General features: G+C 43.5%; 1 protein-coding gene and 1 pseudogene across 6 annotated transcripts in view; both read left to right on the top strand.

The window, feature by feature from the left end:
* Positions 1-22,697, top strand: part of HECTD4 (HECT domain E3 ubiquitin protein ligase 4) — a 218,577-nt gene that overhangs the window by 70,093 nt on the left and 125,787 nt on the right. For all 6 annotated transcript variants that reach the window (XM_031001130.3, XM_031001134.3, XM_031001133.3 and 3 more), the window contains exons 5-7: positions 1,282-1,390; positions 2,046-2,184; positions 4,688-4,858. In XM_031001130.3, coding sequence (XP_030856990.2) covers positions 1,282-1,390; positions 2,046-2,184; positions 4,688-4,858 — 419 coding nt within the window. The remainder of the gene's footprint in view (positions 1-1,281; positions 1,391-2,045; positions 2,185-4,687; positions 4,859-22,697) is intronic.
* On the top strand, positions 4,868-14,963 carry LOC129526033 (large ribosomal subunit protein eL8-like; annotated as a pseudogene).

Genomic DNA, 22,697 nt, shown 5'->3' with positions numbered 1-22,697 from the left:
GCGGCTGCCGGGCGGAGACGCTCCTCACTTCCCAGATGGGGCAGCTGCCGGGCGGAGGGGCTCCTCACTTCTCAGACGGGGCGGCCGGGCAGAGGCGCTCCTCACCTCCCAGACGGAGTCGTGGCCAGGCAGAGGCACTCCTCACATCCCAGACGGGGCAGTGGGGCAGAGGCGCTCCCCACATCTCAGATGATGGGCGGCCAGGCAGAGACGCTCCTCGCTTCCTAGACGGGATGGCGGCCGGGAAGAGGCGCTCCTCACTTCCCAGACTGGGCAGCCGGGCAGAGGGGCTCCTCACATCCCAGACGATGGGCGGCCAGGCAGAGACGCTCCTCACTTCCCAGACGGGGTGGCGGCCGGGCAGAGGCTGCAATCTCGGCACTTTGGGAGGCCAAGGCAGGCGGCTGGGAGGTGGAGGTTGTAGCTAGCCGAGATCACGCCACTGCACTCCAGCCTGGGCAACATTGAGCACTGAGTGAACGAGACTCCGTCTGCAATCCCGGCACCTCGGGAGGCCGAGGCTGGCAGATTACTCGCGGTTAGGAGCTGGAGACCAGCCCGGCCAACACAGCGAAACCCTGTCTCCACCAAAAAAATACGAAAACCAGTCAGGCATGGCGGTGCGCACCTGCAATCGCAGGCACTCGGCAGGCTGAGGCGGGAGAATCAGGCAGGGAGGTTGCAGTGAGCCCAGACGGCAGCAGTACAGTCCAGCTTCGGCTCGGCATCAGAGGGAGACCGTGGAAAGAGAGGGAGAGGGAGACCGTGGGGAGAGGGAGAGGGAGAGGGAGAGGCGAGGTACATATTATTATCCTCATCTTACAGATGAAGAAACTGACGTTCAGAGAGGTTCAGGATCGCTTACTGAGCTCATAAGAGCTCATGCCTCTCACTATGCAATTACTAATAGAAGTGTTGTACTGTATTCTTAGTCATTTCAAATTAGAATTATGATTAGTCATTTCAAATTAGAATTAGGAATGACTTGACTAAGTACAAGCTTTTCAAAAAAAAAAGAAAGAAAAACATTTGGCGGGTTAAACCACATTCCCCTGCTAGTAACTGTCTGACCTTATCTTGGTCTCTGGTCCACATGCATTTTGGGTGTTTGATTTGGGGGCTCAAGCCATCTTCCCTGAAAGTCACATTGAAGCTCTTATTTTAGAAGTGAGAAGTAATCTTTCACTCAACCTCCTAATGGCTTTTTCATTAGAAAAAGCATGTTTATAATTTCAATAGAAAAAACATATATATAATTTACCTGTGAAAAAACGATTTCAGATGCTGACTTGGGACGCTGTCTCACGGCAGATGGTCTTTACCTGTATACTACTAACTCAGTTGGAAGAGGAGTAAGCAAATTGGGATCTGGATTACATGGTACTCTCAGGTCAGTTGCATGGAACTTCCTGAATGATTGGGCTAGAACATTTTCCTCCTTACATAAATCTCTGAAGAAGACACTGTGGGTAGATTCCAGCTCCCCATAGACTAGTAACTAAATAACAAGTCTGAACTAATTCAAATAATTCCAATCTTCTCTTATTGCCACCTTTCCCCATCTTGTTCTGTTAATGCATTTTAGCCTTGTTTTGGCCCAGAAGAGTTTGGTAGCCCCAAGATCATTGTTTCCAGCCAGAAAGTCATCTGTGATCAGTATTTTTGTAACAATATCAGTGACTTCTCCATGTTAATAAGTGGACATTTTTCTACTTAAGTCTCTTTGAACTTGGGTTTGACATTGGATTAGCAAGTGATTTTCAGTTGGGATATAAGATCTATAAACTGCTGCCAAAAGAAACTACAGTTTGAGAGCCTTGTATACATTTAGATCTTTTCCCCCAAATTTTTCTCCCCTCTAAGTTATTGTGGAAAGTCAATATTTGCTATAGTTTGGCAGTCCTGAAGTTAATGTAATACATTCACTTTCCTTCAGATGTTTTACATACTTACTCATTTTTTAAAATTAGGTCGAAAATGTTGTTTGTGTCTGTTGTAGCTGACATAGCCAGGTGATTCAGCCTATGCTCCATTTCATTCCACAGAGGTTTTGTGTACTGCCGGAACGAGGAGTTGGAACCAGGATGGGTGGCTTTTGGCAGCGGCAGTCTTCTCCACCGGCCTGTCTCTTTCGATAATAAACCTCACTCCCTTTTCCAGGTCATTGACCAGAACACCCTTCAGGTAAACAGAAAACCAAGGCATTTTTAAAACATATTTTAGAGGCAATAAAGAAAGTTCCTGATATCATCAGAAGTAATAATAATACAGTTGATATATTTTCCTCCCTGAGTGGCATCCTTTTAATTGTTATAGTTTGGGCATTCTGTTTTTTATTTAATGTCTTAGACTTTTCCCATATGAACTGAGTGAATGTGTTCTCTAAGTTTCTGCAGCCTACAACAAACTTTTTTTTATAATTAAGAAAAAATTCTTGACAGTCAAAGATGGTATAAATACTAGCTGGTTGGTTTTTTTTTGTTTTTTTTTTTTTTTGCTTTTTTTTGAACCAGATCTATTTTGGGAAGGCATCATTTCCTTATTCAGTTTGTTCTAAACAGCCTCTCTGTGGGAAAGGGAGCTTTGAAATGAGTATAGAGTAAAATCATTGTGTGCTAGGGATTGAGAGCTTGGCTTTAGTGTTCTCTCGTAAGCACTCTGCCATGGCACTTGCTGTATTACACTGCAGTTACCTGCTTTTCTGTCTGACTTCACTGACCATGCACACCTTTAGGTATGGACCCTGTCCTACTCATCTGTGTATCCTTAGAACATAACACACTGCCAGACATTTGACTGATAATAATAACAATGATGGTAACTACCATTCCTCAGCATCTCCTATGTGCTAGGCCCTGGCCTAGGCAATTAACATACACTTCCTCTTCCTACCTGTGAGGCATTACTATGTAGGTTTATCTTACAGATAAGGAAACTGAGGCTAGGCACCTAGTAAGCATTCAGTAAGTGTTTATTGTTGAGTGTAAGAATACAGCTCAGAGAGGTTAAGTAACTTGCCTAAGGCCATACAGCCAATAGCACCAGAACTTGAATCTTTGGTTCTCTGCCCAGGACTTTGAACTCTTTACACTGCAACTTTCTGCCTTTCAAAACAAAGTTGGATTAAATGATTAGAGTTGGCATCTGTGGAGTGAGTGCTCTGAGAGTAGTCACATCTAGAAATTAAGTGTAATGTTACATTTCTTCTTGTTTGTCACTCAACTGCCTGTCCTAGAGAACAGGGACTGAGTCTTGTTCACCACTGTCATCTCCAGAGCACATAGTAGGTGCTCAATAATTGTTGGATGCATAAAATGAACAAATTAACAAATAGATGCCCAATTAACCTAATTTCTTGTCACAAGTGCAGACAGATGAGAATGTCTCATACTCATTTGAAATAGAAGTTATAAGACTGGTAGTTAAACAGATGTTAAATCTCAAAACATGATTTACATTTGAAGTAATGCCAGGTTCCTCAGTGTTGTTGCAGAAACTTTGACACTGTCCAAGAAAGCAGGGCTGTAGGTCACAAACTAGATATGTGCATTGCAATGGAGCACTTTGGGAATAGCACAGGCCAATTAGTAGCTGTCAACTTTCTAGTCTTCCTGGCACTGTAGGTTCAAAGTATGGTTACATCAACTAAATGAGTTTTTACTTTTGAGCTAGACAAAACAGGTCTGGAAAAAAGTTCATGTGAAATCACTTGAGGGGTCAGAGATTGCCTTGGGAAAACTAGTGCCCCCTCCCAAAGTAATGGGGAATTGAACATTGTTCTCTGAAGGCATCTGACTTTCTCTAATTATTTTTATTTTGAGTTTCTCAGCTCTTCTATTTCTGGATTTTTTTTTTTAAACCTAGCCAGCAGGTTTTTGTGGTTCTAATGTTCAGTCATTTTAAGTGCCTGTCTTTGGCAGTAAAAATTAGTATGTAGCTACACATTTAATGTGAAATGATGCAAAGCTTATTCATTATGCTGAAACAGAAGGATGTTTAGTATTAGAAACACATGCCTTCATGTTTAATATACAGAATTGGTGTTTGTCTTTTCCTCCCGATGGATTTGGTGAATTTCAGTAAGCCCTCATGTGCTAAGTTAGGATCTGTCATGGGCCTTTATATTTTTTACTTTGTTTCTCCTTCTCCCTCTTCTCAGCTTTTCCTCTTGGCTTTCTTTTGCTGTCTCTTTTTTCCTTCTTTTCATATTCATTAAATAACTTTGAGTTAGGCTTTCCATTAGGTACTGGAGATATAGAGGTGAATAAGACACAGTTCTTGTCCTTTAAATAGAATTATCATAAATTCATTTACTAAAGAAATTTCAGAAAGTGTTGCTTCTCTAAAACTTTGTTTTTAATAAGTGTTAGATACAACACATATGCATAACAGATTCAAAGTGTTTAGTAAATACTTTTTCCTATTAAAAAGTAATTTGAATTAATCCCAAGAACCTTTTCATCTGTTGCATGGCTGTTCATATTTATTCTATTGCCCATTGTATGAACTTTTATATTTTTGCCATGTAATTTGTGTATGTTATTATTAGAGATAAATATCCATTTTATTTTGACCAGAAAGCCTAGTGAATTCTCATCTTGGACATAATGGCATTAATGATGAGCTGATAGGATTAATCAGAATTTATATGTGGCTCTAATGGAGATTTCCTCCCTTTCATGCCCAGGTGTGCCAGGTGGTGCCAATGCCAGCCAATCACCTCCCCATTGGCAGCACCATGAGCACTGTGCACCTGTCTTCAGATGGCACTTACTTCTATTGGATCTGGTCTCCTGCCAGCCTGAATGAGAAAACACCGAAGGGACATTCTGTCTTCATGGACATTTTTGAACTTGTGGTAAGTTTGAACTTTCTCGCTTGTGTCTTTGCAGAAACATTTCTGTTTGCTTTCTTTTTATATTGGTGTGCAAAGGGCCTAAGAACCTTGCAGCGTGTTCAGTGTTTCCTTAAAATTGATTTTTCTCTTAGATGTCTTTGAAGGTTTCTTTGTTTGGAGTTGTATGACAATAAGTAGAGCCAAGCTTTCTGAATGTTAATCTGATGACTGGAGATAACATTATTTAATGTGTAGACAGCAGGGTGTTTAAGTAGAAATGCTCACAGTCTGTTGGAAATGTGGGGCAACATTACAGTAGCAAGAATGGGTCTACAGATAGAAATTGGGAGTCTCTGAGAGAGATAACAACATTGTGACACGTCACTTACCTTTTAGATATTAGCCAAATGCTCACTGAGAGCCAAGTGTGTTCTGTCTAGGTGGTGGGAGTACAGAGATGGGCAGGGTGGGCAGGGTTCTTGCCCAAATGTGATGTGTATTCAGGCTCCAGAGTTGGGTGGGTTGATGGTGGTGGAGAGACATAAAGATTAACCATAAACAAGTGAGCAAGTAAGTGCACGAGATAATCATAATTAGTGAAGGAAAAGTAGTCATGTACCAGATGAAGAGGCTGGGGAGTAGGTGAGGGAAGAACATTCCAGAAAGAGGATACCACACGTGCAAAGTGTCTGTGGCAGGAGGCAGCACGTTTTAGGGAGAAAAAGTGGGCCAGAGTGGCTGGAATGCAGAGAGAGGAGGAGGGCTTGGGGCAAGAAGCAGCTGGGAGCCACGGCGCTTTAGATCCACACCGTCCTGCACAGTGGCTGCTAGCCATATGCTGCTATTTAAATTTCACTTGAAATTTAATAAAATTAAAACTGGAGTTGCATAGCTCGATTAGCCACAGTTCAAGTGCTCAGTAGCCATATGGCTAGTGGCTTCTTCGTTGAACAGCAAAGATATAGAACATTTCCATCATGAAGAATGTTCTATTGGACAGAGCCGGTCTAGGTAGGATTTGTAGAGACTTATAAAAGAACAAATTGCCCCAAGCCAGGTCTGTGACAAAACCCTTTTTCATGAGGTAATTTACAGTCTCCTTCTGGGAAGAAATTAGCATTCCTGTTAAAAAAAAAACAAAAACAAAAACACTGAAGCAATTTTCTAATAAATTTTAACAGGATTAAAACATGTTCTGGGAAGCCAGTCATCCAACCCAGCAGCAGACTATCAATCAGGAGTCTCGTAACCTTTAACTGTGCATGTTATTTTTCTACTGAATCTCACAGTGTCCTCTAACCATTATCTTATAAAATGTCCCTGCCAGAGTGAATCTTTGAATTGGTCTGCTAGAGATTGAACATGTGTTCATAATTGTCAGAAAAGCTTTTTTTTTTTTTTAATTGGTTTTTAAAGAGACTTACCAGCTGTTTAAGGAATTTTCATTTAGGTCTTGGCTGAGCACAGTGGCTCATGCCTGTAATCCCAGTGCTTGGAAGGCTGAGATGGGAGGATCTCTTGAGCCCAGGAGTTTTAAAAAGGGAGCTGGAACTTAAAGTGGCAGTGTTTGTCTGAGATGACGGTGCTCCTGCTCTGTCAGAGACTAGCCTGGGCAACATAGCGAGACCCCGTCTCTGCAAAAAAATACAAAAATTAGCTGGGTGTTGTGGCATGTGTCTGTAGTCCCAGCAACTAAGGAGGCTGAGCAGTAGGATCACTTCAGCCTGGAAGGTCGACCAGAAGGTTGATCGGGGTGACAGTGAGCCCTGATTGTACCAGTGTGCTCCAGCCTGAGTGACAGAGACAGACCCTGTCTCCAAAAAAAAAAAAAATTTAGGTCTTTAGCCTAAGAATAATGGGAACATTGAAGAATTCCCTGATTCTCTGATATGCTTTTTTTTAATTAAAAGAAAAAATTGTATCAAAAAAAAATCCACACACTTTTTTCTTTTTGGATACAGGCTCATAATGAAAAACAGGAGACCCTTGCCCCACTCCTCCAATCCCAGCATGCTCTTCAGGCAGTCACATTCTTCTGGTGGTGACCTTCCTATCCCTAAGTAAAACGCTTTTATTGCTGTTTCTTGATTTATGAACGCCAGATATAAACAAAGTTGATTTTTCTTTCTTTTTTGCTGTGATAGATGAGAGTTTGTCTCAATTCTCCCTCTTTTCTTTTTTTCTTCCTTTTTTATTTTTTTATTTTTTTTATTTTGAGAGAGAAAGAGAGGGTCTTGCTCTGTTACCCAGGGTGGAATGCAGTGGCACAGTCATGGCTCATTGTGACCTCAACCTCCTGGGCTCAGGTGATCCTCCCACCTCAGCCTCCCAAGTAGCTGGGACTTAGGTGTGCATGACCACACCCAGCTAATTTTTGTGTTTTTTTGTAGAGACAGGGTTTCACCATGTTGCTTGGGCTGGCTTCGAACTCCTGAGCTCAAGTGATCAGCATGCCTCGGCCTCCCAAAGTGCTAGGATAACAGGCCTGAGCCACCACACCTGGCCTCCCTCTTTCTTTTATGATTCCGCCTAGCATATTGATTTCCTTTGTTTTAGTTTTTCTTTTAGTTATCTTTGTAATTTACAGTTAAACCTTTATTTCTTCTTTATGAACTCTAGGCAGTATCTCTTATCCCCCTACTTTAGAAGATAAGATGGAGAGTGTAGTGTCCTTTCTCATACTTCCGTGTGGAGAAAGCCAAGTATACGTTTAGGGGAATATCCAGAGGAAGAGAGATGACTCACCCCACCAGCCTTAGAGCATGTTAGCAACTGGGACATCAGATGTGGTACACAGCCATTGTGAGACAAGGTGGTAGACCGTGAGTTTACATAAGGGCCTGCAGGCCCCCTTCCTGTTCACACATTTGCATTCAGATGCTGGCTGTCCAGGCCCAAGACTTAGTTATTTTCTGAAGAAACTGAATGACCCTGGAAAAAAGACCTCTCATACTGATGTTGGGGTCATCTAGGAAAAAGACTTGCCTCCCTGGTGAATCACCCACAAGTGATGTCTTCCAGCAAGACTCAACCCTGTCCACAGAATTCCTGATTAGTGCTGAACTGTTAAAAAAAAAAAAAAAAGAGCAGACAAAATAAAAACCCAAACAAACAAAATTCCAAACTTTGGAGAGGTATGTGTGTGGAGGGGAGGCAAATGGGTTAAAAAAATAGTGCTAATGATTGAAGCCAGGGGTTCAGCACATAGGAAGCTCATTGTTCTGTTCTTTTTTCTTTTGTGTGTGTTGAACATTTTCCCTAATAAAAAGTTTTAAAATTAAACAAAAAGAGCAGACTACCAAGGATCACTAGAAAAGTGAGGAAAGCTTCTAATATGAAGATTAAAAATGAGAAAAAGTTAAAAAACAGCTAACTGGCCTCCCACTGCCGAAGACGCTGAAAGGAAAGAAGGCCAAGGGGAAGAAGGTGGCTCCGGCCCCTGCTGTTGTGAAGAAGCAGGAGGCCAAGAAAGTGGTGAATTCCCTGTTTGAGAAAAGGCGTAAGAATTTTGGTATTGGACAGGACATCCAGCCCAAAAGAGACCTCACCTACTTTGTGAAATGGCCCGCTATGTCAGGTTGCAGCAGCAGAGAGCCATCCTCTATAAGCAGCTGAAAGTGCCTCCTGCGATTAACCAGTTCACCCAGGCCCTGAACTGCCAAACAGTTACTCAACTGCTTAAGCTGGCCCACAAATACAGACCAGAGACAAAGCAAGAGAAGAAGCAGAGGCTGTTGGCCCAGGCTGAGAAGAAAGCTGCTGGCAAAGGGGGCGTCCCCACTAAGAGACCACCTGCCCTTTGAGCAGGAGTTAACACCATCACCACCTTGGTGGAGAAAAAGAAAGCTCAGCTGGTGGTGATTGCACACGACGTGGATTCCATCGAGCTGGTTGTCTTCTTGCCTGCCCTATGTTGTAAAATGGGAGTCCCTTACTGCATTATCAAGGGGAAGGCAAGACTGGGCCGTCTAGTCCACAGGAAGACCTGCACCACTGTCGCCTTCACACAGGTGAACTTGGAAGACCAAGGCGCTTTGGCTAAGCTGGTGGAAGCTATCAGGACCAATGACAATGACAGATACGATGAGATCTGCTGTCACTGGGGAGGCAATATCTTGGGTCCCAAGTCTGTGGCTTGCATTGCCAAGCTCAAAAAGGCAAAGGCTAAAGAACTTGCCACTAAACTGGGTTAAATGTGTACTGTTGAGTTTTCTGTACATAAAAATAATGAAAATAATACAAATTTTCCTTTAAAAAAACAGCTAGCTGAAGAAATAGAGTAAAACTTCACATAAGCACCAACTGCTCTGTGAGATATGTGAAGATATTGCATTCATATTATAAAACAGGACAGGATGCCTCAAAAAGGAATTATCAGGGAAAGAGAAAATTAAAACTATGATTATCCAAATTTGAAAATTAGTAAAAGAGTTAAGAAATATTTCAGAAAGGACAAGTAGATAAAGAACAGTAAATATGAGAGAAAAGATAAAAGATGTGGTGGAGCCATCCATCTAAAATCTTGCTAATAGGAGTTCCAAAAAGAGAACAGAAAATAAAGAGGATGACATGATCAAGAAATAATACAGGCGGAGGTCTGTGTGCAGTGGCTCACACCTGTAATCCCAACACTTTGGGAGGCTGAGGTGGGCAGATCATGAGGTCAGGAGTTCGAGACCAGCCTGGCCAACGTGGTGAAACCTTTTCCCTACTAAAAATACAAAAATTAGCTGGGCATGGTGGTGGGCACCTGTAAAGCCCAGCTACTAGGGAGGCTGAGGCAGGAGAATCATTTGAACCTGGTAGGCTCCACCAAGGTGGAGCTGAGATCGCGCTATTGCACTCCAGCCTGGGCAACAGGGCAAGACTCCATCTCAAAAAAAAGAAGTACGACCGGGCGCGGTGGCTCATGCCTGTAATCCCAGCAGTTTGGGAGGCCGAGGTGGGTGGATCACAAGGTCAGGAGTTCGAGACCAGCCTGGCCAAGATGGTGAAACCCCGTCTCTACTAAAAATAAAAAAAAATTAGCCGGGCGTGGTGGCAGGCGCCTGTAGTCCCAGCTACTCGGGAGGCTGAGGCAGGAGAATTCCTTGAACCTGGGAGGCGGAGGTTGCAGTGAGCCGAGATTGTGCCACTGCACTCTAGCCTGGGCAACACAGCGAGGCTCCATCTCAAAAAAAAAAAAAAAAAGAAAAAGAAGTAATACAAGCTGGCTGCAGTAGTTCATGCCTATAATGCTAGTAGGGCCAAGAAGTTCAAGACCAGCCTGAGCAACATAGTGGGATGCCACCTCTACAAAAATTTTTTTTAGATTATGCAGGCATGATGGCACACTCCTGTAGTCTTAGCTACTCGGGAGGCTGATGCAGGAGGATTGCTTGAGCCCTGGAGGTCAAGACTGCAGTGAGCTGTGATTGCACCACTGCATTCCAGCATGAGTGACAGAGTGAGAACCTGTCTCGGAAAGAAAAAAGAAACAATACAGGAAAGACTTCAGACTGAAGGACGTTGGTATCTGGATTAAAAGGTGTCTGACATAGTGAATGCAAAATGCCCACACCATCATGAAATTTCAGATTACCAAGGATAAAAGAGGATTCTAAAGCTTCCAGAAATGTAAAAAAATCATATACAAATGTTGAGCAATTCGAAAAGCACCAGGCTATCCAATAGCATTCCTGGATGCGAAAATGGAGCAGTACTTTCAGAATTCTGGGGGAAATTGTTTTTTGTTTCTTTCTTTTTCTTTCTTTCTTTTTTTTTTTTGAGATGGAATCTTCCTCTGTCACTCAGGCTGGAGTGGAGTGGCATGATCTTGCTCACTGCAACCTCCACCTCCCAGGCTGAAGCAATTCTCCTGCTTCAGCTTCCCTAGTAGCTGGGACTACAGGCCATCATGCCCAGCTAATTTTTGTATTTTTAGCAGAGACGGGGTTTCACCATGTTGGCCAGCCTCGTCTCAAACTCCTGACCTCAAGTGATCCACCCCCTTGGCCTCCCAAAGTGCTGGACTTGTAGGCGTGAGCCACTGTGCCTGGCCTTGGGTCTTCCTTTTTAATAGTTCAGTGTCCCCTGCCTCCTGCCAGAAATTGTTTTTCAACCTAGAAGTACATATTCAACCAAAGTGTCAATCAACTCTGAAGACAACATAAAGATATATTTAGACGTATAGTTATATAATCAAAAGCTGATACCTGCCTTGGAGGAAATAGAACAATTAAAAAACAGTCCCTGCCTGTGGCATGAAATAAAAAGTTGAGGAGGAAGGAACCTGCTCTACATTAAAAGAACAACTTCTGAATAATATTCAGAGTCTGAATAAAACAAACCAATTAAAAAAATCTTTTTGGAGATAATTTGAATATGAAAGTATTAGGAATATTAGATGAAATCAAGGGGCTTAGTCTTAGTTTACTTTGTTTGTTTGTTTGTTTGTTTTTTGAGACAGAGTCTGTCTGTCACCCAGCCTGGAGTGCAGTGGCTAGATCTCGGCTCACTGCAGCCTCAGACTCCTGGGCTCAAGTGAACCTCCCACCTCAGCCTCCCATGCTGGGACTACAGGCACGTGCCACCATGCCTGGCTAATTTTGGTATTTTTTGTAGAGACGGGGGTGGGAGGTTTCTCCATGTTGTCCAGGCTGGTCTTGAACTCTGGGCTCATTGGATCCTCCTGCCTCAGTCTCCCAAAGTGTTGGGATTACAGATGTGAGGTCCCCGCATCTGAACTTAGTCTAATTTTTAAGTATGATGGTGAAATATATAAGAAAATGTCCGTATTTTTAAAGATGCTTAGTGAAGTATTCAGAATATTCAGAAATGGAATTGCGTGATGTCTGGGATTCACCTTAAAATAGTTGAGCAAAAAAGAAGAAATAGGAGGCTAGGTTAAACAGGTGTGGCAATAGTTGAATCTGAATCATGGCTACATGGAGGCTCATTGTACTATTCTCTTTTTTGCATATGTTTGAAATTTTTCATCATTGAAAAACTTTTCAAGTGTCACTCAGCCACTAATTTAGCAACTTTCCTTAAACGCTAACTTGGGAAGCTAAACATAGATATCTGGCTTACTGCCTATGGTACTTTCACAGAATGGAACACTGTGAAATATATACGGCAGCTGGGCATGGTAGCTCATGCCTGTAACCCCAGCACTTTGTGTTTTTTTTATTTTTGAGATGGAGTCTCACTCTGTCACCCAGGCTGGAGTGCAGTGGTGTGATCTCAGCTGACTGCAACCTATACCTCACAGGTTCAAGTGATTCTCCCGCCTCAGCCTCCTGAGTAGCTGCGATTACGGGCGCCCGCCACCACACTGGCTAATTTTTGTATTTTTAGTAGAGACAGAGTTTCACCATGTTGGCCAGGCTGGTCTTGATCTCCTGACCTCAGGTGATCCACCCGGCTTGACCTCCCGAAGTGCTGGGATTACAGGAGTAACCCACCATGCCTGGCCAATCCAAGCACTTTGGGAGGCTTGAGGCAGGAGGATTGCTTGAGTCTGGAATTTTGAGACCAGCCTGGGCAACATGCAACATAGTGAGACCCTATCTCTACAAAAAAAAAAAAAAATTAATATAATTTTTTAAAAATTAAAAAAGTGTGAGGCAGATCTACCTAGAATGAAGTAGATTAATTTCCGTGTTTAGTACAGAAAGCTAGGCTCAGAACACTGTGTGTATTCACTACCTGCTGTGTAATAAAAGGGGCTAGGGGACAGAATTTTTCTGCAATTGTCTTTCTTCTGCGTTAACAACTTTTCCTCTCGGTTGATTGTCCACCACAGCATACAGATACGTTAGAGTATATCCCATCTTGAAAAAACAAAACCAACTCTCCTGATTCGTGCCCACCTCAAGGCACTCTGTTTTTCTGGCTCCCCATTATAGTGAAACTCTTGACAGCATTATTTTCATTGTCTTTTCCTCCTTTCCTTCCATTTTCTCTTGAACCCATCGCTCTTGATGTATCCTCATCATGCCACTAAACAGTTCTTCTGAAGTTCACCAGTGGCTCCCACATTGCTGAATTCAGTGGTCCACTATTATTTGACATGGTTGATCACTTTGGCTGTGGACACCCCATGATACTTCTACTTGCTGCTGTTCCTGCTGAGTCTTATCTGTAGGACCTCTTCTCTCTGCTCTGTTTGCTTCTGTCAACTGTCTTAACTTCTTAGTTGATCTCCTCTTGTTTTGTGGCCTCAAACACCTGTATATGTTGATGATGCTCAAATTTTCTTCTCGGCCAAAACCTGTTACCAAAACTCTAGGTGCATATTGATGTGGCTGTTTGCTTGTATGTGCACAGAATATTAGACTTCTCCAGTTGGAAATCTGATGGTCACCTCAAGCTAAATATGTCCCCAGCTAAACTCCTGAGGTTAGCTCAGATTTGCTCCTTCCAAAATCTTTACCATTTCAGATAATGGCATCTGTGTCTTTCCAGTGCTGGCCAGAGACCTTTGGTGTCACTCTGGACTCTGCCTTCTCCCCCTACCCCTGCCAAATTCCATATCTAGTCAGCAAATACTGTCTACTCTATCTTCAAAATGTATCCCATCCCATTACTTCTATAGAGGTGCTGAATGATTGGGTCCCCACTGCACCTACACCCTCTGTACTGCCATCCACTGTACCTACAACCTGTTGCACCTATAACCTCTGCACCTACATCCACTGAACTTACACCTTCTGCACTTACCACTTGCTGCATTTACACCCTCTGCACCTACATCCACTGCACCTACACCCTCTGCACCTACATTCACTGCACCTACACCTTCTGCACTTACCACTTGCTGCACTTACATCCTCTGCACCTACATCCACTGCATCTACACCCTCTGCACCTACATTCACTGCACCTACACCCTCTGCACCTACACCTTCTGCATCTACATCCACTGCACCTACACCCTCTGCACCTACATCCACAGCACCTACACCCTCTGCACCTACATCCATACACCTACACCATCTACACCTACACCATCTGCACCTATATCCACTGCACCTATACCCTCTGCACCTACACAATCTACACCTAGATCCACTGCACCTACACCCTCTGCACCTACACCATCTGCACCTACATCCACTGCACCTCCACCTTCTGCACCTACACCCTCTGCACCTACACCCTCTGCACCTACACCATCTGCACCTACACCATCTGCACCTACATCCACTGCACCTATACCCTCTGCACCTACACCATCTGCACCTAGATCCACTGCACCTACACCCTCTGTAGTTACCACTTGCTGCACCTACACCCTCTGCACCTACATCCACTGTACTCACACCCTTTGCACCTACATCCAATGCACCTACATCAGCTGCACCTACACCATCTGCACCTACATCCACTGTACTTACACCCTTTGCACCTACGTCCAATGCACCTACATCCACTGCACCTACACCCTCTGCACCTACACCCTCTGCACCTATATGCACTGCACCTACACCTTCTGTGCCTACATCCTCTGCACCTACACCATCTGCATCTACATCCACTGCACCTACACCCTCTGCACCTACATCCTCTGCACCCACATCCACTCCACCTACACCTTCTGTACTTACCACTTGCTGCGCCTATACCCTCTGCACCCACATCCACTGCACCTACACCCTCTGCACCCACATCCACTGCACCTACATCCACTGCACCTACACCCTCTGTACCTACATCCACTGCACCTACACCCTCTGCACTTACACCATCTGCACTTACATCCACTGCACCTACACGCTCTGCACCTACCACTGTCTGCACCTACATCCACTGAACCTACATCCACTGCACCTACACCCTGTGCACCTACCACCTGCTGCACCTACACCCTCTGCACCTACCATACCTTCTTGTTCATGCCACTTAGCCATGCTTCCTCCATGTTACTCACACACAGCAAGTATGTTCCCCCTCTGTCCCTTGTGCTGGAATATTGGACTGTAGATAACCATATGGCTGCTTCTCTCACTTTTTAAATGTCTCTGCTCAAATATCACCTTATCAGGCCAGGCACAGTGGCTCACACCTGTAATCCCAGCACTTTGGGAGGCCAAGGTGGGAGGATAGCTTAAGGCCAAGGATTTGAGACCAGCCTGGGCAACAGAGTGAGACCACATCACTATGTGTGTGTGTGTGTGTGTGTGTATATATATATATATATATTTTTTTTTTTTTTTTTTTAATTTAATGGTGCATGTCCGTAGTCCCAGCTATTTGGAGGGCTAAGGTGGGAGGATTGCTTGAGCCCAGGAGTTTAAGGCTGCAGAGAAGTACAATCACACCACTGCACTGCAGCCTGGGCAGCAGAGTGAGACAGACCCTGTCTCAAAAAAAGAAAAAAAGGGCCAGGTACACTGGCTCATGCCTGTAATCCCAGCACTTTGGGAGGCTGAAGCAGGAGGATCACTTGAAGCCAGGAGTTCAAGATGAGCCTGGGCAACAAAGTGAGGCCCTGTCTCTACTAAAAAAAAAAAAAAAAAAAAAATTAATATTAGCCAGTTGCTGAGGTAGAAGGATCACTTCAGTCCAGGAGTCCAAGGCTGTAGTGAGCTAGGATTGCACCACTGCATTCCAGCCTGGGTGACAGAGTAAGACCCTGTCTCTTAAAAAAAAAAAATCACCTTACCAGAAAGACTTTTCTATATGAAATGTTTTATATAAAACAAAAGACCATTCTATATGAAATATTTTGTATAAAATAAAATCCTGTTCCTCCCTATCCTCTTTGCCCTGCTTTAGTTTTCTTCTTACTGCTCATTTATTTGCTTATTTATTGACCGTCTCCCCTGCTTAGAATGTCAGCTCCAGCAGGGAAGGGATTTTTGTTTCTCTCTCTCTCTTTTTTTTTTTTTCAGACGGGATTTCGCTATGTTGCCTCGGCTAGCCTCGAACTCCTGGACTCAAGTAGTCCGGCCTGCCTTGGCTTCCCAAAGTGCTGTGGTTGTAGATATGAGCCACTGCGCCCTCCGGTGCTAGAATAGTACCCGGCACACAGTAGAAGCTTATTAAATATTTGCTAAATGAATGAATGAATGAATTAATTAAACATCACAAGAGACTGGAAGCATTGGTTTCCCCGGGGAAGGCAACTGGTTGGGGCAAGACTTACTTTCCACCATTGATCTTTTCATATGTTTTTAAAGTTTAACAATGGGCTTTTTAGAAAAATTAACTTTTAAAAAAGGAAATTTTTTATAAAAAGGAGAACTTGTTTAATAGCATTGAATTCTGCTGGAGAAGTCAAGGTCAGACTGAAAGAGGCCTTTTGAATGTATAATATGGAGGCCGTTGCAGTGCTAACAAGAGCTGTTTTGAGGAATAATAGGAGTGGCAGCCAGATGGAGTTGGTTGAGGGTAAGATAGGGAGGATAAAATGGAAAAGAATAGATCTTTCTCTCCAGGGGTTTGATGTGAAAACAGGAGAGAAATCGGAAGGGGATGATGGAATGGACTGTGGGGACATGGAAATATTTTAATTTCATTTTTTAAAATTTAAGTTATTGAATAGATTTTAAAAAGTACCTGTTTCTAAATTCACAAATGATAGGGCTTAGCCGTAGACCTCCTATGATTTGCTGGGCCAAACCAGGCAAAAAACTTTATGAAATAATGCTTTAGATGAAATGATTCATAGAGTTCTAGCCCTGAAATTCTCTACTGAGTTATGATTAATCTTGCTTTCTAAATAATGTAGATACTTGTCACATAGATGTGGCCAATGATAATTACTGGAAGGAATTAGATTTGCTGGGAATTATGATTTCACTCCGATACTTAGGAGTATTGATAAGTGCTCACTTCAGCAGCACAGACATCAAAATTGGAATGATACAGAAAAAATTAGCATGGCCTGTAAGAAAAGAAAAAAGAAGACCAGTCTGAGCAACAAAGTGAGACCTCATCTCTCCAAAAAATAAAAAAAATTAGCCAGGTGTGGTGGTGCACGACTGTAGTCCCAGCTACTTAGGGGGCTGAGGCAGGGGGATTGCTTGAGCCCAGAAGGTCAAGGCTGTAGTGAGCTATGATTGTGCCACTGCACTCCAGCCTGGGTGACAGAGTGAGACCTTGCCTCCCCGCCCACAAAAAAAGAAAGAAAACTAAGTATTGATAACTTTCTCTTCAAGCTTAGTAATAGCTATGTTGTTTTAATTAAAAATATTTTTAACATGATATTCACATAGTTATACAACTCAGAAGGTACAAAAGTCTCTCACCTACCCTGCTTCCTAGCCCAGTTTCCCTCCTCAGAGGCAAGTGAGGTTAGCATTTTCTTCTGTATCCTTCCACGGACTGAGCACATACAAACAAGTGCATGTGTTTGTGTTGTTTTTCCTTTTCTGTTTTGTACACAAATGGTGATTTATTATACACATTCTTCTGTACCTTGCTCTATTATTGAAGTAAAATTCTACTTTAAAGCAAGATTGATTGATTGATTGATTGATTGATTTTGAGATGGAATCTTTTTCTGTCGCCCAGGCTGGGGTACAGTGGCATGATCTCGGCTCACTGCAACCTCTGTCTCCCAGGTTCAATAAATCCTCCTGCCTCAGCCTCCTGAGTGGCTGAGATTACAGGCGCAAGCCACCACCACCATGCCCAGCTAATTTTTTTTTTTTTTTTTTTTTTTGAGACAGAGTCTTGCTCTGTTGCCCAGGCTGGAGTGCAATGGTGTGATCTCGGCTCACCGCAACCTCTGCCTCCCAGGTTCAAGCGATTCTCCTGCCTCAGCCTCCTGAGTAGCTGGGGTTACAGGCATCACCACCACACCCAGCTAATTTTTGTGTTTTTAGTAGAGACGGGGTTTCACCATGTTGGTCAGGCTGGTCTCGAACTCCTGACCTCAGGTGATCCACCCGCCTTGGCCTCCCAAACTGCTGAGATTATAGGCGTGAGCCACTGCATCTGGCCCTCATTCGATATTTGAATCCCCTCAATAACATCCCTCATGAAATATTTTTTAACTTATTTTTTACATAGAGTCTCTCATTGCTGCCCAGGCTGGAGTGCAATGGTGTGATCTCGGCTCACTGCAACCTCCGCCTCCTGGGTTCAAGCAATTCTCCTGCCTCAGCCTCCCTAGTAGCTGAGATTACAGGTGCCCGCCACCACCCCTGGCTAAATTTTTGTATTTTTAGTAGGGACGGGGTTTCACTATGTTGCCCAGGATGGTCTCAAACTCCTGACCTTGTGATCTGCCCATCTTGGTCTCCCAAAGTGCTGGGATTACAGGCATGAGCCACCGCACCTGGCCGAAAGATTTTTTTCCCGGTATTTTTATTTTGTGGCATGCTTGTGATCCTAATCCACTGTATACAAATGGAAGCTTCTCATCCAGCCTTACTGATGTAAGTGCTGGGCACTTCATGCAGTAGCCTCAAGTTTAGATAGCTATGTCTTCACATATTCATTCATCTCCTACATTACAAAGGGCCTTCTACATGCCAGGTAGTATCCTAGGAGCTGGTGATACAGTATAGAAAAGACAGTGAGATCTCTGTCCTCATGGAGCTTAACATTCTTGTGGAGGAGACAGAAGCACAGTTTCAAGCATTGGTAAATATTATAAAGGAAGATGAAGTAAAGCAATAGAGAAATGATTTAGTGTGTGTTTGGTGTGGGACTATTCTGGGTAATGATCAGGGGAGCCTCTCTGAGGAGGTGGTATTTGCATTGACACCTGAATAAAATAAAGGAATGAGACATGTAAAGATCTGGCAGAAGAGCATTACAGACAGGAAATGGCATATGCAGATGCCCCTGAGATAGGCATAAGGTTGGCATGTTGAGGAAGAACAACAAGAAGTCTGTGTGTCTCAAGTGGAGTGATGAGAGTGAGTAATGGGAGATGAAGTTGGAGAGGTAGCCAGGGCCATATCTTATAGGGCCTTGCAAGGTATTGGGATTTTATTCTAAGTGAGATGGGAGACTCCTGGAAATTGTTGAGCAGGAAAGTGATGGGATCTTGTTTTAAAGGTTCATTGTAGGTTTGGGGTAAAGAATAAAGCCAGAAGAGACTTAAAGAGACAAACCAAATGTATATAATGTGTAGGTTGCATCTTGTTTGGTTCCTGAATCAAACAAACCAATTGCCAACTGTAAAAAGTATTTTTTTTCTTTTTCTGAGATGGAGACTCACTCTGTCACCCAGGCTGGAGTGCAGTGGCGCAGTCTTGGCTCACTGCAAGCTCCGCCTCCCCGGTTCACGCCATTCTCCTGCCTCAGCCTCCCGAGTAGCTGGGACTAGAGGTGCCCACCACCACGCCCGGCTGATTTTTTGTATTTTTAGTAGAGACGGGGTTTCACTATGTTAGCCAGGATGGTCTTGATCTCCTGACCTCATGATCCGCCCGCCTCGGCCTCCCAAAGTGCTGGGATTACAAATGTGAGCCACTGCGCCTGGCTCTTTTTTCTTTTTTTTTAAAGATGGGGGGGGTCTCACTATGTTGCCCAGGTTGGCCTTGAACTCCTGGGCTCAAGTGACCCTCCCACCTCAGCTTCCCAAAGTGCTAGGATTATAGACTTGAGCCACTGCACCTGGCCTGTAAAAAGTATTTTTGAGAAAATTGGGGAAATTGAATTATGGACTCAATATTAGATGATGTCAAGAATTATTGCTAATAATAAGTGTGATTACATTGTAGTTATTAAAGAATATCTGTATTTTATAGTGATATACACTGAAATATGTGGGGGTGAAATGACATAATGACTGGGAGAGATGAAGCAAATATGTCAAAATCTTGATAACTTGTATCTAGAGTGATAGTAAGTGGATATTACTAGTTCTTTTTGTGTATATTTTAGTATTAAGAAAAATTTTGTAAAGAAACATTTTTTAAAAGAATGCACCTTGTGAGAAGGGGGCAAGAATGGGATTAGTAGGAAGCTGTTGCCACAGACCAGGTGAAAGATAATAATGTGTTGGACTGAGGGTGAAGTAATGATGGAGGTGGTAAAAAAAAGTGAGCAGAATCGGGATATATTCTTTTAAAAATTGGTGACAAAGCCTTTTATTGATCCCAGTGGTATCATGCAGCATCCAAAACTATCTGTGATTTGTTTTTTTTTTGTTTTTTTTTTTTTTTTGAGATGGAGTTTCGCTCTTGTTGCTCAGGCTGGAGTGCAATGGTGTGATCTCAGCTCACCGCAACCTCCTCCTCCCAGGTTCAAGTGATTCCCCTGCCTCAGCCTCCCGAGTAGCTGGGACTACAGGCATACACCACCATGCCCAGCTAATTTTTGTATTTTTAGTAGAGACAGGGTTTCTCCATTTTGGTCAGGCTGGTCTCAAACTTCCGACCTCAGGTGATCTGCCTTCCTCAGCCTCCCAAAGTGTTGTGATTACAGGCGTGAGCCACCACATCCGGCCTGATTTCTTCATTATATTTTATTCATTATTATTATTTTTTGAGACAGGGTGTTGCTCTTTTGCCCAGGCTGGAGTGGAATGGTGTGATCACAGTTCACTGCAGCCTAGAACCTTGCAGGCTCAAGCGATCTTCTCACGTCTGCCTCCCTCACAGCTGGGACCACAGGCGCCTGCCACCATGCCCAGCTAATTTAAAAAATTATTTTCTGGAGCCTATGATTGATTGATTGATTGATTATTTTTTTTGAGACTAGCTCTCACTCTGTCACTCAGGCTGGAGTGCAGTGGTATGATCACGGCTTACTGTAGCCTCAACCTCCCGGGCTCAAGTGATCCTCTCACCTAGCCTCCCAAGTAGCTGGGACCACAGGCACACACCACCTTGCTGGGCTAATTTTGGTATGTTTTGTATAGATGGGGTTTCACCATGTTGCCCAGGTTGGTCTCAAACTCCTGAGCTGAAGCAATCTACCAGCCTCGGCCTCTCAAAGTGCTGGGATTAAAGACATGAGCCACTGTGCCTGGCCTGACTTCTTTTAATGCTAGAACTTAAAACATTGACGATTATCCCTTTAAAAAGAAAGAATAGGCCTGGTGCGGTGGCTCATGCCTGTAATCCCAGCACTTTGGGAGGCCGAAGCGGGAGGATTACCTGAGGTCAGGAGTTGGAGACCAGCCTGGCCAACATGGTGAAACCCTGTCTCTACTAAAAATACAAAAATTAGCTGGGCGTGGTGGTACACACCTGTAATCCCAGATACTCGGGAGGTTGAGGGAGGAGAATTGCTTGAGCCCGGGAGATAGAGGTTGCAGTGAGCTGAGATCATGGCACTGCACTCCAGCCTGGCTGACAGAGTGAGACTGTCTCAAAAAAACAAACAAACAAACAAACAAAGAATAATGGTAGCTTTTCTTATTTATAGTTTTCTTTCTTCCCCCCAGATTTCCAAGAGTAACCATATATTAGTTTTATCATTAGAAAAAAAAAAACTAAACATTAAAAAAATTCTTGGAACACCATCTGTATTCCTCCATTATGTCATTTTTCATAAAACAGTCAGCTCAGCTTGATCTATTATACCAAATAGATCTCTTGGTACCTAAGACTCAGGGAAAACTAATGGATTGAAATGACTAAGATCAGAGAGCAGAATCTAACTAGCCATGCTTACCTCTCAAAATGATACCTTGTTAACTAAGCATGGAATTAGATAACTAATTGTTATAAAAGGCAGACTATAGAAATATATTTAGGCCAGCCTGGGCAACATAGTGAGACCCCGTTTCTACAAAAAAATTTTTTTTTAATTAGCTGGGTGTGGTGGTTCACAGCTGTAGTCTCAGCTAGTAAGTAGCATGAGGTGGGAGGATCGCTTGAGCCCTGAAGGTCAAGGCTGCAGTGAGCCATGATCGTGCCACTGCACTCCAGCTTGGGTGATACACCAAGACCCTGTCTCAAAAAGAAAAGAAAAAGAAGAGAGGAGAAGAGATATATTTAGGAATATAATGTAACAAAATGGAATGTCGAGATTATCCTGCTTAACTAACAAACTATTATTAATATAAAATGACCTCTAACATTTGGATCATAGAATTTCTCTGACTTTTAAGGTATTTCAGTTATTTACTTTTACTCAATGAACAATCCCCAAGCTAAGTAACTTCAGGTAACAATGATATATAGGTTGTTGGGGCTCAGCTGGGTGGTTCTTCTGCTCTGCATGGTGAAGCTGAAGTCACATCTGCAGCTTCATTCAACTGGGAGCTTAGCTTGGGCTGTGCCACTGAAGATGGCCTGTCATCCTCTAGGGCCTGTCTCCACTTGGCATCCATTATTCAGTAATGTATGCTGAAGCTCGACATCATGGAAGCTGGTTTCAAGAGGACAAGTGGATATCAAGTCTCTGCTTGCATCATGCTTTCTTTTTTTGAGACATTGTGTTGCTCTATGGCCCAGGCTGGAGTGTAGTGGTGCTACTATCTCCGCTCACTCACTGCAAACTCCCCACTCTGGGCTCAAGCATTCCTCCCACCTCAGCCTCCTGAGTAGCTGGGACTACAGGCTCATGCCACCATGCCTGGCTAATTTTTATATTTTTTTTATAGACTGAGTTTTGCCATGTTGCCCAGGCTGATCTTGAACTCTTAGGCTCAAGCAATCCGCTAGCCTCAACCTCCTAAAGTGCTGGGATTACAGGCATGAGCCACTGCTCCCTGCTGCATCTTTTTTTTTTTTTTTTTTTTGAGACAGAGTCTTGCTCTGTCACCTAGGCTGGAGTGCAGAGGTGTGATCTCCGCTCACTGCAACCTCTGCCTCCTGGGTTCAAGCGGTTCTCCTGCCTCAGTAACTGGAATTACAGGTGCATACCACCACACCTGGCTAATTTTGTATTTTTAGTAGAGATGGGGTTTAACCACGTTGGCCAGGCTGGTCTCGAACTCCTGGCCTCAAGTGATCCACCTGCT

Source organism: Gorilla gorilla, chromosome 10 (assembly GCF_029281585.2).
Source record: "Gorilla gorilla gorilla isolate KB3781 chromosome 10, NHGRI_mGorGor1-v2.1_pri, whole genome shotgun sequence".
NCBI classification, from domain to species: Eukaryota; Metazoa; Chordata; class Mammalia; order Primates; family Hominidae; genus Gorilla; species Gorilla gorilla.
The sequence above is the reverse complement of the archived record's forward strand: the minus strand, read 5'-3'. Positions and strand labels throughout refer to the sequence as shown.